Here is a 19,903-nt window from a genome sequence, read left to right as displayed (position 1 = left end):
AAATTCGCCCATAAGCCTGAATAATCATAGAGTGGATGAAACGAGAAATATTCAGTGTAGCTTAATCGCCATATATATTTTATAAATTACTAACTAACTCTACCTAAGTATTGAGCACTTAGGGAGTGAATACTTAAAGTTTACGCATAAATTTATACTTTCCTATATTAATTTTGTGTGAGTAAATGAAGTATTTATATATATATGTATATATATATATGCATATACCGAGAGAAAGAAAGAGAGAGAGAGAGAGAGAGCGCGTAAGAGATGCTACTCATGCATAAGCATCAAATAGTAAGAGATATATTCTAAGATTGGTGATGCATATTATAACACTAAAGATGAGTTAATCAATGCCCATTTTCTATGTTTACTATGTATTAGTCATTATTTTGAAAACCGAGGTTTTATTTAAAATATTTATTTTTCATATAGTCGTCATCTACAATTGTTTAAAAGGCAATCCATTTGTTTTTCTAATTTTACTCTCTGTGTCCTTTATCCGTATGATGTCGATTATTCTCGCTTGAATCACATACTAACCTTTCCATCTTTTATTTTGAATCTCTTTCTCACTCTTTCAATTATATAGTAGTTTAAGATAGTGAAATATAAATCTCATGAGTGGCATATTCGATTTAAACAGAGGATATTTAAGCATGAATAGTAATAAACTTAAATTTCATAGTAAATACGGGAAAGTGAAAAATATTGTATATGGAATATATAATAACAGTTGGATTTGTCACATTTTAAAATGTAGCTAGTTTTGAAATTTAGTTTTCTCTGATCCAAATAATCGAACATCTCCAATACTGATATAAGTACGAGTACTACAATTGAAAGTTAAATTTATAGCACAAAAACAGTACTGACACTCCTTCAGTTTGCTGATTTTCCTCCATATATAATTTACTAAATTATGTGAACTGCAAGGTGTTTCCAAAAGTGTTCTCCATTGATAACGACCTTGGCCTATTTAGTTGTACCTAACTTTTTGTGAACAGTGTATATATATATATATATATATATATATATATATATATATATATATATATATATATATATATATATATATGTATATATATATACATATATATATAAAGCCATTCATATATATATATATATATATATATATATGCTTGGTATAAGATGATTGTATATTAAGAATTCATCAAATATATTTTCCAGTGTAAATCTTGTTGTAGTCTTTGAAACAATGTTGAGCTTCCTTTACTAGGATTATAATCTTAGTTTAATTCAACTTCATTTAACGATTTTGTTGCGGAAATAGCGGACAGGTAACTATGAATCAATCAATGAACATGCTACTCATAGAAAGGTTGATGGATTACGTTAACTCAGTAGATATATTCTTCATAATGTCTTAAAATACTCTAAAAGACTAAAGAGAAACGCCCCAGACAAGAACAAGAAAGTTTCGTTCGTGCTATCGATAAGCTTGTTTCCTCTTACGAGAGAGTTCAGCGATTCAAAACCACAAAGAAATTATATTTACATTTTATCAAAATAATCTATACAGCGAAAAATATGCCAATTCGGTCGACAGCAGGAAATGCTCTTGGAGGGAATCTTTTGCTACACTCGACTCTTTATCAATCACACTTATTTCTGGAAATATAAAAGGGAATACAAATATAGGAAAATGCATATGAAGTATATCATACGTAAACAAATGTTACAGTTCACACTATACATACCCTTCATGGGATAATACATATTTATATACATACGAACGAACGCGATGCCCTTTGCCTAAACCTTTTCTTGATAACAAAAATCAGAAATCTTAGGTTGTAAGATAATTTGTGTGCGTGTATATATATATATATATATATATATATATATATATATATATATATATATATATATATAAACTTGACTATACTAGGATTAGAAGGATTGACAATGTATTGAGGAACATAATGAGACTATATGTGACCATGAAAGGTATTTGAGGCTAACGTAATAACATAGAAACATGAGATCAAATAATCCCCTCTGAAAACGTAATATATACTACTCAAATTTATATATATATATATATATATATATATTAAGTAGGCATATACGCTTAAATATTTATTATGCAAATTATAATATTTACTGATTCTTCAGAGATGTGAGAGTAAAACATATTTACTTCTATAATAGCAGTTTTTTAAAAGTATTGCATAATATTTTATAGCAGTGTTATTTCTTACAAGTTCTGCTAGAGATCTTATGAAATAATCTGCAATATTTTATAGGAACACATTTTGTTATGCATTTAAAGATTCAACATATTGAAACTAGTGCTCTCTTAAAAACGACAAATTAGAAATAGTCTTAATTATATTTGCTTAAGAAATGTATATTAACTTGCATAAAGATTTGCAAATAAACATTAGAAGAATATAAATAAAAAAAGCAATTCTGAAATTCGTAACACAATATGTCAGCTGGGGTTATCTTATTTTCCAATGTTGTATTTTGTACCTACTTTTAAATAAAAGTAAGTACATGATATATAATACAAATGGATTATAAAAGATTTATTAGATTTTTATTTTAAATACGGAATACACTCTAGAGAAATGTTTTCCCCTTGATATAAAAAAACTTACAGTGATCATGCTAAGATTTGTTATTTTGGTAAAAAATATAAACTTCCGCAACATTTCCGATGGCCTTCATGATTTGAACATGTGAACTTCAGTTAAGCCTCTGAGGAAAAATCAAATTAAGCCATTATGCATAGAGGAAACATATATATCGCCAATTGTGTGTGTGTTTTTATTGTTAATGGGTATATAATTAAGCAGTTATTTACTTTTCACGTCGGTACCTTATTTGCAAGAATGTTTACTGGTGTATAATGGGCGAAATTAAAAGTTTAAAAAATGTGCAAATGATTTACCGGTCTCTTGCCAGATCGCCAGATAGCATCCTAGGAGCCTTCCTGATACACAAATTAGCTGTGTCCTTAAACATGTTTTTGAATACATTAACTTGTGATTACAACGTTACACTTTATATTTGTGTTGCTTTTCAATGTTTCACTAAGATTTCACTAAGATTTCTGTTGCTTTTCAATGTTTCACTAAGATTTTTATTAAATCATTTTTATCATAATTTTATTAAAGCATAGCCAAAACACATAAAGATACTTAAGAAAATGTGCTAAATATACAAACTCATATTTTATCGTACGAACTGTACGAACTGTAATAGGTGAATTCCTATAATGTGCATGTATCAGCTAAAAATATCAAACACAATTAATAGTACAAAATGAAAGTACATGTTATTCATTTTCTAGATATTCTTAAGATATCAGCATAATTGTTCCTATATTTATTTCCGAATGCACCACTTTACTGCCATATTATTTTGAGCTATCTTATGTAAATTCTAAAGAATGAGGAAAACGCAGCTATATAGTTTCGTATCGAGAATTATCCACAAACACACAGACCCACACAGACACACACGCCGATACACATGCATATATATATATATATATATATATATATATATATATATATATATATATATATATATATGATGTACTAGAAGGAATCGTGCGACGGCGTTGCCTGGTTGATGTATGTCAAAACACTAGAAAAGATTCGATAAAGAGTCCCCCCATAAAACAATGTTTGCTATATTTTATTTATAATTTTGTATCTTCCCGAAAATCTGGTAGATTCCATTTATATCACTACCGATAGGAAATGACGAATCAAATTATTTCACATTTCATTTTCACCCAATGAGAAACAAGAATTGCTCGATAAATAATTAATATTTTAAGATTCCAGCAAATATTCTTTTCGTATCTTTTGCTGATTTCTTGCAAAATTATAAATCTAGAATCAATAAATAAATCAATCCACTGATAATTCATTATATCCAGGACATGTCTAGAAAAGCTACCCATCGGAAACTCTTCCGAAATTAAAAATCGCTTCCTATCCAAGAGGCAATGAACCCGGTGGAAGATTTCACTTTGATAGACTAGAAATCAAATTCGATTTGTCGCAATTGAAATTTCTAGAGTTTTGACAAATCAAGATGCCAGGGTAATTCAGTCAGAACCTAAAAAATAGAAAGTACCCTGAGTTTACTGAAAAGTATGTAAATGTCCTTGCGGAATTAATACAGGGCTTATATGGCAGGATTTTATCCATGGTTACACGAGAATCTTTGGACGATTAGTTCGACGATTTGGACGAATATTATCTAAAGGAAAACAAAACTTATCTCTTTATATACTGAAATAACATATCAAAAATGTATGGACGCCAATATCATTACGGACTATATTATAAGGACCTAAACAAACAGAACATTTATAAAATATGTCTGGAGAAGTTATTAGCGACGGTTTGTTTTCCTCTATGATTCTAAAAGGGTTGCCAACTGATTTTTAGCCGTTCACCACCGTGAGGACTTAGAAAGAAAACCCACGATTTTTACTCAATTCAAGGTAGTACTAAAAAGTTTCGAGGAAACTGAGAAAATTATCACAGCAAAAAAAAACGAAGCTACAACGTCATGAAGTTTTAAAATATTCACTTAAACACAACAAAATTAAATTATAACTTTACGTTGAATAAAAAAAAAAATAATTTCCAAAAACAATCATTCTCCCAAGAAAAAAGACGAGCATAGTTTAGTACAATTGTGGGCGACCCAATTACAAGAGTTTCTAATGAAGATACACAAGTTTCAAAGGAGGCTCTATTTAAATTTTGAGGGCTCAGTTATCGACCATATATTTTTATTGCATGTACGGTGACGCTTCAACAAACAGTAACGGCCTTCTCATTGTGATGCAACGGCACATGCAAGTATAGATGTATGGTATTTATCAATGTTGGTCCCAACTTTAACCTACAGAGTTAGTTTTAAGAGTTGACTAACGACAGTAGAGTAAACCTAATTTTTAGAAATAAAATGCTAAAATCTCACTAAGGAACAATAAAGATAAATTATGTTTCTGTATTCTGGAGAACGCTCTTCTAATCCCGAAATTAAAACAAAATAAATAAAAACTAGTGGATCCGAATCGAACTGTATTGGATATAAAAGAAAATAAAAGACTATATTATTTAAACAGCCTAGTACCATCAAAATTGCCTGCCAGTATTTATAGACATGGCATAAAATTGTTGGGCGCAGTTATTTTCTAGATATCAAAAAATTGCCGAATATGGTTGTGGAATAAAAATAAAAACTTACAAAAATCTCCGATGTTTGTACACAAAGTAAAATGGCAAAGTACCAAAACAAGATGCTAAACATAAAGCCCACAAATTCCTATCACTGTCACATTGTGACTTGAACGACCCGGTCGAACCGATGCGCAGAGGAGATACGGGTATGCATTAAATTTGTGAACGATTATTTCAGTTTAATAATAGTTTTTTTTTCTTAAAGAACCAATCTGATAACTTGCTAGCATCTAAACAATACTTAGCTGACATGCCCCCCCTACGGTGCAGTAAAGTATATTCGCTCTGACAATGGTACAGTGAAACCACTAATAAAGACTTTGAAAATGTTTTAATTAACCATCATATCAAGCATGAAAAAAAACCCACTAATTCATATCACCAAAACGAAACTGCAGAAACAGCATGGTGGACACTTTCAAAATGGCAAGATATCTACTAATTGAATCAAAACTTCCCCACACATTTGGACGTATGCACTTATGATTGCCGAACATATATTCAAACAGACTCTTAACAATACAATATCTAGAACCCCATATAGAAAATTCTGTGGTATAAAGCCAAATTTAAGCAAAATGTATGTATTGGTTAAACTTTCCTTGCATTTATAGATGAAAAAAGCACATTAAATATCAAATCCCGACGTGGAATAATTTTTGGGTACGATAAAAACAGCCCGGTCTACTTAGTATTTGTCCCAGAGAAAAAAAAGGCTCCTATGTGTAAAAATCAGACAAATTTAATTTCAAATATAAATTTCCATCATTGGAAGATCATAAATTAGCACTTCCCCAAATTTATAAACAAATAACGACAATGAAATCGCCGTTGACAACAAGCGTATTATTAATGATTAGAGTGACACTACAGATTTTAAGGTTGTAAATCTATCAGAATATTTTTCCCTCAAAAGTAGAAGACAATCCTATTTTTGTGGTCGATAATTTAGAAGATTATCAAGTCGACTATTACTATTCCATGGATAATACGCAAAAAAGATTTCGCGAAGCAATTAATTAGAAAAATTAAAAGCAAAATTGATGCATTAACAGAATATAATACCTATTCAGTAGTGCCTCAACCAAAGGATACACATCTCATTACTTCTCGATGTGTCTTTTCAAAAAAATAAAAATAAAAATAAAATACAACGCCAGCTATTGAACAATACAGGGTTAGACTATTTTGCTGAAAGATACTCTCGGATTTACGGTATAGATTTTTTTCTAGTTTCCACCGACTAAAAATATTACGATATTCCGGATTTTATTTTAAATCGTATCACACATCCATCAAATAGACGTAAAATATGCTTATTTAAATGCCCTAATAAACTGAAATGTATATGACCTCTACAGAGGGATTAATAATGGACAATAAAAGTTGCGTGTGGATGTTTAACAAATCACTGTACGGTCTAAGGCAGATTGGCCGATGTTGGAATACAATGTTCATGATCTTATGATTGAACAACTCAAACCTATGTTTGCATGCCCAAAACAAGGACCATAACTTACTGAATTTAGCTTTATAAGGTGGTAGATATTTTAATCCTATCAATTATTACATAATTTAATCCGATGTTAAACAAATAACAAATTGAAAATGAACGATATTGGCAAGCTATTATAGTTTCTGGGCATACAATTTACTTATGAAAACGCAATCATTAAAATGAATCACTCAATGTACGCTGATAAAATCCTTCTAAAGTTTTGAATGCAAGAAACGCTCTTTTCCGATGAAAATTATATGAATAAAATACAGACACAGAGTCTGAATTAATGGACGAAAAATATTCCGAAAGATAATAGAAAACCGTATATAAATATTGAATGCTACGAGACCTGGCATTTGTTACGCAGTAACAAAACTATCAAAAACAAGTATCAAGACCTACAATGAAGGATTAAAACGGAGCTAAATAAGTATTTAGTTGTTAAAAAGGGACTAAAGAATAACAATTCGAATTTTAAAAAATTATGAGATTTTTCATATTCAGATTGCAGAAATAATGAATATCCGAAACGTATATTTATATAGCGTTTTAAAATATAAAAAAATAAGCCTATTATTTTATGTAAAACTAAAAAAGCAGGAGATAGTATCTCACTACGCGTGCGGCGAAATTCTATTGTAAAGACTATTTAAGAACAGAATTAAATAAGGTACTCGTATTAATTAATTGTGATAATCAAGCAAGCCTAATCTTTGCTCACAACACAGATAATCCACCGAAGATCTAAACATATAGATATTAAATATAATTAATAAGACCTGAAGTAAAATAAGAATCCATCATTGTAAATTGCGTAGCGTCAAAACAAATTATCGCCGATATATTTAAAAAACTATCGACAAAAATAAAAGTTAAACGGTTTGCTTCTAAACTTAGAATTTTACTTAAAATAACTTTTTACAAGTCCAGATATGTATTGATAAAGAGAAATCTGTCCGGGACAAGACGTTAAACTGCATTAATGTTATTTGTATTAAAACCTTAGCATACCTATGTATAACAATTTTTTACTGACAATAAATAGATAAAATAAAATACATAAAATATAAATTAAAAAGATAAAAACTCATGTTTTGAAAATACTTTTTTGTATTTTTCTATAAAATATTTTAATGTTTATTTTTAGGTGCGCATAAATTAAAATAGACATTATGCACAATACACTCTTTCTAAGTTACCGACGATTCCTATTTTCTTTTGCTTTGTTTTAGGTTAATTTTACAAAAATACCTTATTATTTTTACGAACACGTATATATATATATATATATATATATATATATACATATACATATATATATATATATACATGTATATACGTGTGTGTATATATACATATATATGTGTGTATATATATAAATGCATACATATATAAATACATACATATATGTATATATATATATATATATATATATATATATATATATATATATATATATATATATTAAAACGGGAATGCATAATTTAAACGAAAAAATAGATTCAGATTTAGATGCACATTTTGTCAAGGTAAAAATAAAAATCAATTTTTTTTGTTCTTTTTTCTTACACACATATCTTTCTTTGACATTTGGACAACATTCAAGAATGTTTTTGTTTCAATTCCTAAATTCTAAGCTTCTTTTATTATTTTACATGTTGTAACTAGTTTATTTTACATCTTTGAATACATAAATATATATTTATTTTCAAACAGAATCAAACATGACTGAGAAAACTTTCCCATTGTATAAAATTAAGGGAAGGTATTGCATTATTTTTTTTATTCATATCGGTGTTTTTGCTTCCATTAGACTACTCTTACATGACGTTGTATTATCTCATTAGCCATACGTTCCTCTGCAAATATTGTTCATGACCAGTATTTGGATTCAGTGAAGTGAATTGATCTGAAATGAAATCGACTGCTGTAACTCTCATTTCATAGTCTTAGAAAGCACTTGCGAGCAGATCTCGGCAAATCGATTGTAGTAAACTATACTATAGCGAGCACTTTATTTCCTAATAGTCATTTCGTTTTTGATGTAGTCATTGTCACTGTACGTTACTTTATACGTTATCAGAAAATAATGATACTTCTAATAACACTAATAGTAATAATAATGATAAAATAAATATAAACAAATAATCATGTTAAAGTACGTATAAGTCCTTGAAATCGTAGATAGTCTTCTACAAAAGAATATCTTACATAATCTCTTATTGTGTATTTTTTATCCTAATATTACGAAAAACTAAACTATTAAAAGTGTTTACTTGAAAAAAAAACATGTGAATCCGTTGCATGAAGCAACGGAGTAAGGTGTAAATTGTTGTAGTGTAAAGATTGTTCTGTTACTGGTTGTAGAAAACACAAAATCTAATTGGCATAAAAGCTATTATATAAAACTTTAACAGAGTCGACAACGAGTGTAAACAACTGAAACTAGAGTTTGTGGCTTATGCTTCTTATTTGCCAAATATTTTTGGAAAAGAGCATTGTACGGCATATTCACGTTGAGACGCCGGTTTCCCCTAGATCACCGAAGTTACGATACGTTGAACATCGTCAGTAATGCATGGTTGACAATTTGGGACTTTCAGGTGATATATGTGCTCGACGATTATGTCGGCATCGTTTCCAGTGTTCCTCAATATAAAATTATAATAAGATTGATAATAATGATAATAATATAAAAATAATAATGTGTAATATAAATCCTATTTTGCTGTTTTATTTATTGTTCTATTAATTTAAAATAAAAATAATCTAGATATTTAGTTGAAATGACAGGCGAAGCAGAAACATACGACGCTGGTGTCAGGTGTATATCTGAGTTTGATGTAAAAATTGTTTGATTACCGAACGTGAGCTCCTTTTTTCGTAAAATAACAAAACTGAAATTAGCATTTAAGAAAATATATGAAACTATAATATGTCCTCCAGCAATTGTAAATACCTGATCCGGGAATTGATGGCCTATGCGTCTTATTTTCCGAATACTGACTGAAACTGTATATAACAGATGAATGATCATCAAGTGTAACTCACATAAAAATATAACTACAAAACTACTACTCTTACTACTACTACTACTACTACTACTACTACTACTACTACTACTACTAATAATAATAATAATAATAATAATAATAATAATAATGATAAGACGATAAACAATATAATAAGTAAATGCAGCAGACTAGCCCAAAAGGAATACAAGAACAGACACGACCAAATGGGGAATGTAGTACACTGGGAATTATTCAAACACATGCTTCCCGAACGCATATACAAGTGGTACGAACATGAGCCGGAAACAGTACTTGAAAACGAGAGTCAAAACATCTTATGGGACATGGAAATACCAACTGATCAACCCATCCAAGCAAGAGGACTCGATGTCGTAATAATTAACAAGAAAGAAAAATCCTGTCAAATCGTAGACTTTCATGTTCGAGTTGACAATAGGGTGAATATCAAAGCAAAAGAGGGAACGGAGCAAATACACCGAGCTAACCAGAGAGCTTAAAGGGATATGGAAGATGAGGAAAATTAAAATAATACCTATAATAGTGGGAGCACTCGGAACAATCCCGAAAAACTTTAAAAAGGAATAAAAAATATTGGAATCAAAAGAATAACTGAAATATTCCAACGAACAACAATCATGAAAACAACTTAAATATTAAGAAAACCCCTTGAAGCTGGAAATTAATACACAGGAGCAACAAGTGCGGACAAGAGAACTTCTGTAACACGACATGGAACAAAGAATACTAAAAGCGCATACCTATAAGTTCTCTAAGCCAACCCTACCCCATTGCCACCCAAGAAAAAGAGCGAGACACACTAACAAAATAGAGTTAAGGAGGAAGGAATAACCGATGAATTGACCAGACCACAGCCTTTTATTTTATTTGTTTTCATTTTATATGAAAAACAAACGGCGTTAGATAAAGAATGATTGGCATATCTACTTCCTAATTGAAAACAAATAATTCTAATTTACGGCTCAAATATTTTTTAATAGTTATATATATATATATATATATATATATATATATATATATATATATATTGTTTAACATATTTAAAAATATTTTTTATGATTTATAAAATTAGTAATTATTATAGCATTTATACTATTAAAATTATAATCAATAATAATAAATAATAATAATAATGAAATTATATAAATAATGATAAAATAATAATAATAATAATAATAATAATAATAATAATAATAATAATAATAATAATAATGATATAGAAAACAATATTAATAAAATATTAATGTCTGTGATAGTATTTATCATAATAAAAATAATAAAAGACTAATAATATTTGCGATGGTGGTCATGATAATAATAATAATAATAAAATAATAATAATAATAACATTAATAATAATAATAAGATTAATAATAATAATAATAATAATAATAATAATGAAACCGATCCTAACAAAAACACATTAACAAAATATATTTTTCAACTCTAAGTTATGAAAATTCCTTTGTGTTTCCAGGTGTATATGTTTAAAACGAGATTAGTATTTCCCATTGGAAATACTAATCTCGTTTTAAACATATACACCTGTTGACAAATTTTATTCTAATTTTGAATTCTATAAAATTCAGAGTTTTATCATTCTGGCAAAATGCAAAAGTTGTTAAGAAATACTTGATTTAAATTTATTCCGTAGTAAAAAAAAAAAAAAAAATAACACAAATCTCTCGGCCAGCGGACGCTATAAGTTTGCTTATTTAAAATATTTGGGACAAAAATTCATGCATCACAGTAGTTTTATATTCTGTAATAATATCTACAGCAGATATTTGTTTTCTTTTGCATTTTTTTGTTTTTACATTTTTTTTTGTTTGAGAGAGAGAAAGAGAGGGAAAGAGAGAAGGAGAGAGAGAGAGAGAGACAAACGGACCGACGCTGGTGTTTTCCTTATTTAAAATATTATTGTTTAATACTACATTTTCATTTGTGTGTTTGTGAACTTATACTCATCTATGTGTATGTGTGTGTACTTACGCTCATTAACGTGTGTATGCGTGTGTGTGTGAGTTTGGGAAAATTGATGCCTTCCTGTAGTTTTATTTTTTGTTATCATATATTCAGCGTTTATTTTTCATTGTTTAATATGTTTACATTTTTATTGTTTGTGTGAGCGCGATTAAGAAAGAGGTAGCAAGAGAAACCGACCGACCGATGCTGGTGTTTTCGTTAATTCATATATTAATATGATAGCGTGTGTGTTACATCTTTTTTTCTTTCGAGTGGCTATCGTTTAATTATAGTTTTGCCCTTCTATTTTTTTTAATAAACAATTTTGCCAAGAATTCTTCATACGTTTTGGATTCGTTTTCGATTATAGATTATGGCACTCAACTCATCAACTTTTTTGTGTTTTTGAAATCACAACTTGTTTTTAACGGTCATGACTACATTATTAAATAGGGAAAATAAATAACTCGCCTCTTTTTTATTGTTCTGTCATTTTCTTGTTCTAAATGCTTATTTGTTAATATATAGACTTGGTTAGATAAATGCTTGGTTATATGTAGATTTGGTTGGATAAATAGTTTTACAGTTTATACAAAAGGGCTAGAATAATATGATAGTGTCTTTATTCAATCTGAACGCCGTCAATATATTACATATCAATAATACCACTGTAGAATTTCCACATGTTCCACTAGTTATTATTATTATTAGTAGTAGTAGTAGTAGTAGTAACAGTAGTAGTAGTTGTAGTAGTAGTATTACTATCACAATATTTTTATTTTTATTACAATTTGATTATCATAATCAGTTTCCTAGTATTATTATTACTATTATCACCAACATTACTATTGTTATTTAATATTAATTATTATCATTAATATTCTTAGTATTATAATCATTACTAATTTTAATAACCATTAATTCAACTTCAAAAATAAATTCATTAATAAATATTACTATTACAAAATTGTCCCCGTACATGCAATTAGCATTACTTCTTTTAAATGTAGAAGTAGACATAAACATCATTCTTTATCTGATGACATTATTTTTTTCATATGAATATAAAACAAAAGAAAATAAACATATATAAAACACTAATACTATATTTTACCATATTTAAGATCAATAAATATGAAGTAACTTGTATCAAATTTAATTGCAAATATTTCATATATTGATTAATTTAGAAATATTTTGCTCTAAAATTAAGAGTTATCCCTGTTGCATATTTATGGATATAAATGATTTAATGCATGTTTAAAAGTGATATCTAAATTCGCGTCCATACATCAGACGTCAGTTATTTTTAAATACAGTAAAACACTTTAATTATCCAGCGTCTTAATTTTTAAAAATAAACAATAGATACTTAATTCAATCATTTTGCGTTACAACATGACGAAATATACCTATATATAGTGATAAACTAAAAATTGCTGACATATTGTTCACCATGAACGTATTTTTAAAAATTCTTTTAAATATAATTTTCTTTTTTAATATTAATCTCTTTCCTCAAAATTTAACAGAGTAATGTGTTTATATCACATAATATTCTCTTATTTAAATCTCTTTACATTTCCAATACATATTTTACCTACAAAAAAAATTATCATGTTTTTTACTATTCCCTGGTTCTTCACCTTACATAATATGCAAATGTCTGTTTACTTTTGTGTCTTACCCTATTCGCACCCCATTGTGCTGATCAGGAAACAATATAAAAAAAAAAACATTTAGTGTCCATTATTTCAATATCATTTGTAAATATGAATAAAATAAATTTCGTTTCCAAAACGAAAGTACACTAAAATTGATTTTATATTTTTCAATATTTATATAACTTTATCATAATATACCTATTGAGCTTAGTATAAGTGTACAGTAATATGAGCACTATTTCTTTAAATTTAAGTAAATTTTCTCTCCTATACTCCCGGTCTAATTCCATATATATATATATATATATATATATATATATATATATATATATATATATATATATATATATATATATATATATATATATGTCAGCTATACAAGCACTTTCTTCTAGCCATGAATAGAACACACAACTCTCGCGTTGCCAGTCATTTGTTATAACAACTGGAGCAGAAATTGGTGCTCCTAAATGATTCTATCAAATGTCTATTGAATTTACATTTCCTCATCGCTAAACAGTGCAAGATTTACAAGACAGTTTACAAACACAGAGACAGTGCTAAATAAGAAGCAAGTTTAATAAATTTACGACAGTGCTCAACTAAAAGAGGGGGATTTATATAGTCATCAGCGTGTAGTAATCATTTGGTGTATTGTTACATATAGGAGTCTTATTAAAAGAGAGACTTATTAAATGTGCAGTCTTAGAGAGTGATGTTGTTATGAGTCTTAGAGTCTTAGAGTCTTAGAGAGAGTTTTATTAAGAGGGATGTTGTGAGAGATGTTGTTGTAAGGGTGATTTTGTTTTAAGAGAGATTGTTCGTGTTATAATGATTCATATATATTAAATGTTCGTACTTATATGTGTAACAGCTCTTTGAGTGAGGAGATAATGTTCAGACAGTTTAAGTGTTGATATGAGATGTAGATGTCATGACATTTTATAACACAGATATATAGACATATAATAACAATTTTCACTTTACCTTTCGGTAGAATCACAACACAAAGACAACGTTTATACAAACACATGATGGGTTTATTTCTTCTCACGACCGGCCGTGGTTTTAAAAATCAAGAATTCAAAGCTTCACATATTAAGTTTCAAAGTGACCGTCTCGTTTCTAGATGTTCGAATTTCAAACTGCAGACTATCGTCTGTCGTCCTCAAAACTCCCTCAAAGTTTTTCCCCAGTTTCTCCTTTTCTTAACTCTAAAGTTTTCTAACTATTTCTAGAACTTCCCATTTTCCCATGACGTCATACACATGTTAAAACAGGTGTCTTCTTTCACATGTTCTGGACATACGTGTCCAAAACGTTTTCCTTTGTTTACAAAAGGAATTTTAACCTATATTCTCAGTAACCTATTTTTCCAATATGTTAAAAACATGTTTATTAAATTATCTTGTAGGTGCATTCTTTCAATTGAATTTTCATAACAAAATTGACAGTGCACATTCTTTTCTTGAAACTATTTTATCTCTAAGCTAACAATCGTTTGTTTTACATTCCATTTTCTAATTCTCACACGTAATCTATTTCTAACCCTAAATTACGAGGTTCGAATTTCGTCTATGCTATTTCATTTTAATTTTAACTAAATCTCTCTATTTTTATACTTACATGAAAAGGGGACAGCCCTTATCATGTAACAGTATGTCGACTCATCAGCGCAGCTCGACTAGCAAATTTTTTCAACCGTGGATTCAACCTACACTAATATTTGATTATGTACAACCATATTTATTTTTCGTACATATATATATACACACACACACACACACACATATATATATATATATATATATATATATACATATGCATACACACGCACATATATATACATATATACACACATATATATCCATATATATAAATACACCCACGCACATATATATTCATATACACACACACATATATATATATACATATATATATATATATATATATATATATATATACAAACACAAACTCTCACACACATATACATATGCATATATATATATATATATATATATATATATATATATGAGACATTAAACATTTATTCCGTAAAAATAAACTGTAGTCCAGATGTAGTAGTGCTTAGAATATGTACTTTTATATATATATATATATATATACACACACAAACTCTCACACACATATACATATGCATATATATATATATATATATATATATATATATGAGAAATTAAACATTTATTACGTAAAAATAAACTGTAGTCCAGATGGAGTAGTGCTTAGAATATGTACTTTTTCTTAATGGATTCTTATATTATATAAAAATTGTGTTCAATTTTTCATTTAATATATGTAATAAATTTTTAAAAAGATTTAAAAATAATATGCTCTAAAATAAGCATATGCTATAATTAGGATGGTTCAAAATGTACAAAAGACGTCTTATTTAGAAATGCATAAATAAAAAGGCGACTTCTTCTATAAGCTAGATATATTTGTTGACAAAACATTTAGAAATTTGCATTTACATTGCCATATTACATGTGAAAAAGGGACTCTTCGTAAAGGTTTTTTTTCCTAAATAGCCATTATCAATCTTACGTAGATCTTTTTAGTCGTTTTCTTTATTTCGCTTTATTGTCAGATTTTCCGTTTCCTCTTGTAATTCCAAAGAACACTCTGCTTTCGAATCAGCACTTGAGAATCGTAAAGGTAAGTATTGTTACATTTCATGTTCGAAATATAAAACTTTAATGCGCTACTTATTATACGATTTATCTATGTATTTGATTTGATTACCTATGCCCAATATACGATGTCTGCTCTTAGACTATTACTGCTAATGTATATCATTACTTTCAATACAATATATATATACATACAATATATATATATATACAATATATATATATATATATATGAACAAATGATTAATAAAACATGTTAAAAGACATCTTGAAAAAGAGTTAAACATATTTAAATCTATTTATATTTATATATATATATTATATACATAAATATATATTTAAAATAATCATGTACATATAAACAGATTTCATTGTAAACATATTACATTAATATAATATAAACATAAGAATGTTTACCTAATATAAACCCATTAAAAACAATACTTAAAACGCAGTATTCAAGATGTGGTTTAAACATTTGAAGAAAGTAATATGATAGAATATAAATTTGCAAAATAATGTACAATGTCTATTGTTCAAAATCAGCAAATAGGAGGTATAGTTTGGTGCTTATGCAGAGACATTAACGTGCTAAAATAATATTTTCAAATTAAGTTTAAGTTTTAAAATATATTTATGTGAAATTTTAGCTGACAGCAGAGAATAGGTAAAAACAATCCCTTATCTTATGGATGATTTTTAAATAATAATGTTACAATTTCAGAAAGAATTACTTCTTTGCTTAACTATCGATTTTCTTTTAATTTTTATCAAAGGAATATACTAGCAAAATTAAAGTACATAAGTGTTATGAAATTCCTCTTTAGCACTAACTTTTAAAACTTTAGATTGAAAAGAAGTCATTGCGTGTATACTTTATTCAAAATGAAAATATAAACACTAAATAACTGTGTAAATATAAACGTGTCTGTGTGTAATCGTAGATGTACTTCTATAAAAAAAATACCGCTTTGTAATTAGTTCTTCATGATTAGGATTTAAACGTAATTTGAAAAAAATGCTAAAGAAAATTATTTGATTACGCAATTAAAGTCAATAAATTAATTTCCGTTAAAAAGTCAATCATTTAATCTTTGCACATGAGTAATTATTTATACAATCAAATAATCTTAATTCTCAATATATTTTATCATGTCGTATCAGCCTTCATTAGTTTGTAAAACATTACTAGCCGCTACATTTATTATTAATAAATCTATATATTATACATTATCTTTGTTATATTAAAATTATAATTATATTCATATATATATATATATATATATATATATATATATTATTTGCTACTTGTGACATGTTATTACGTACGCTTATTAAGTATATACTTATTGGTGCTACAACATCAGAATGTAGGATATATTGGGTCTCTACCAAAAATAGATAAAACAGTAATGTTTTTTGTTTTCCTTTGGCAAAATTCAAGAATGGTTTGCAAAGCCTAAAACAAGAACAACAACGTTCCTCTAAGAAGCAAATAAAAAACCAAACTCCATATATATATGTATATATATATATATATATATATATATATATATATGTGTGTGTGTGTGTGTGTGTGTGTGTGTGTGTGTGTGTGTGTGATTATAATGGGAGTATGATCCCGCATAATCGGGAGATTCTGTTTATAAACGATGCTGGTAGGAACTGACGAATCGAATTAATTCACGTTCTGCCAATTTGAGACCATAATTGCTCTTTAAATATTAAACCTTTCTGTAGCAATTTCGCATATGTTTTCTTCGTCTCAACAAGAGAAGAATCTTTTATTCTCTGGATTCTTACTCGAGAACTGTCTACTGCAAAACTGTCACCTCTCGGGACCATTGTAGAACAACGAACCATCGGAAACTGTTCTGAAACTAAACGTGGCTTACTCTTCTCGATTTTTTATTCGTGTTCCACATCCCTCTTTCCGACGTCGATTTACGCAAATTAATATAATTGCATAGAGTAATCAGTAAAGCGCTCATATTAATTCATACTGTTTTATGACTTTTACATTAATATTTAAACATACAAATATTTCACGTTATTTTTAACTTAATCTAACACAATGAAATATTGTATTATTTGATTTAGATACATTGTATGGAAGCCAAATATACTGTGAATACAATATTAGTATTGCATATGTTATTTATGTTTTATATTATAATTACATTTCTATTCTGATACGCTATGTACGACTTTTTATTTAAGACATTCATATTATTTTATTTACCATATATTTCCGAGTGTATTCTAATTATGTATTCATATTATTTGCAATTTGTAGTATTATGATGTAATATTTTATATCTTATATTTCATATACGTTTTATATAATTAAAAATAATCTACTTGGTTTTCATACAATTTGGATAGTATCCTTACATACCGTTTCTATATTATAAACATTTCTTTTATTTTTAAATGCTTTTATCATTTCATTTGATTTTTCAGAATGCTATAATTGTTTCAAGTAACTTCAAGTTCAAGTAAGGATTATATCAGGTTAATCAACATACGGCCTGCAATTTGAGAAGAGAATGGATATATTTCGTGACATAACCAACTTTAAAATTTTGTTCGGGATGTTTTAATAACATTGCTATGCAATTGTATACCTTTTAATAAAATTGTTCTGCATTAATCCTGTGAGAGAGGCGTGTTTTTTTCTCTTTTTCTTTTATTGCTGTTGACTAAATAATTGTCAATAATATCGACGAAATAGTGAGGCTCTTTGTCACTTGTTAGTAAAAGATTAAAAACTAACTATATATATATATATATATATATATATATATATATATATATATATATATATATATATATATATATATGGGGAAGTGACCGTACAGAAAAAAAATGTATGTATATGGATAATGATAGATCCATATTATTAAATTCGAGAGCATGTGTTAGTTTTCATGGTCAGCTGTTGTACTCAGTAGTCGTTCTAGAAAATGTCCTTATTTTTCATAATATTCATAATCATTCTAAACCGAGTATTCTATAAGCCTTCGCTAATATATATTTGTTGGCTAACAACTTAATATATATATATATATATATATATATATATATATATATATATATATATATATATATATATATATATATATATATATATATATATATATATATAACAAGTGGGTTCTATTAGCTAAAATAGAAAACATATAACTCGCTGTCGTTAGTATTTTACCTCTGGGTATATATATATATATATATATATATATATATATATATATGTATGTATATATATATATATATATGTATGTATATATATATATATATATATATATATATATATATATATATATATATATATATATATATATATATATATACCTGCCATTTCTATTTAACGGATCGGCTCCATTAATCGGCGAAGAAAGTATTCAAGCCACCCGTGTCAGCACCCAAACCCAGGCCCAAACACACATGTAAACACACACCTGCATATATATATATATATATATATATATATATATATATATATATATATATATATACATATATATATATCTTATATATATATATTTACATATATATAATTTACATATATAATATATATATAATATATAGTTTATATATATAATCTATATATAATATATATACTATAATATATATAATATATACAATATATAATATATATAATATATATATATATAAATATATATATAAATATATATATATATATATAATTTATATAATCAGATAAATATATATATATATAAGCATATCGGTTTGCCCTTTTATTAATATTATTGGAATCTTTTCTTTTTTCCTTGTTCACATTTTTGTGAATTCTTCCATG

General features: G+C 27.3%; 1 protein-coding gene across 7 annotated transcripts in view; it reads left to right on the top strand.

The window, feature by feature from the left end:
* LOC145276832 (lipopolysaccharide-binding protein-like) overlaps positions 1-18,733 on the top strand; it is a 274,030-nt gene extending 255,297 nt beyond the window's left edge. For all 7 annotated transcript variants that reach the window (XM_080128191.1, XM_080128188.1, XM_080128193.1 and 4 more), the window contains 2 exons: positions 16,038-16,105; positions 18,544-18,733. In XM_080128191.1, the coding sequence (XP_079984317.1) occupies positions 16,038-16,105; positions 18,544-18,582 (107 nt within the window). In that variant the 3' untranslated portion in view covers positions 18,583-18,733. The remainder of the gene's footprint in view (positions 1-16,037; positions 16,106-18,543) is intronic.
* The last annotated feature ends 1,170 nt before the right edge of the window (positions 18,734-19,903 follow it).

The sequence above is a fragment of the Euprymna scolopes genome, chromosome 5, assembly GCF_053919585.1.
Source record: "Euprymna scolopes isolate OS-2025 chromosome 5, ASM5391958v1, whole genome shotgun sequence".
Taxonomy (NCBI): Eukaryota; Metazoa; Mollusca; class Cephalopoda; order Sepiida; family Sepiolidae; genus Euprymna; species Euprymna scolopes.
This window is presented reverse-complemented; position numbering and strand designations above follow the sequence as displayed.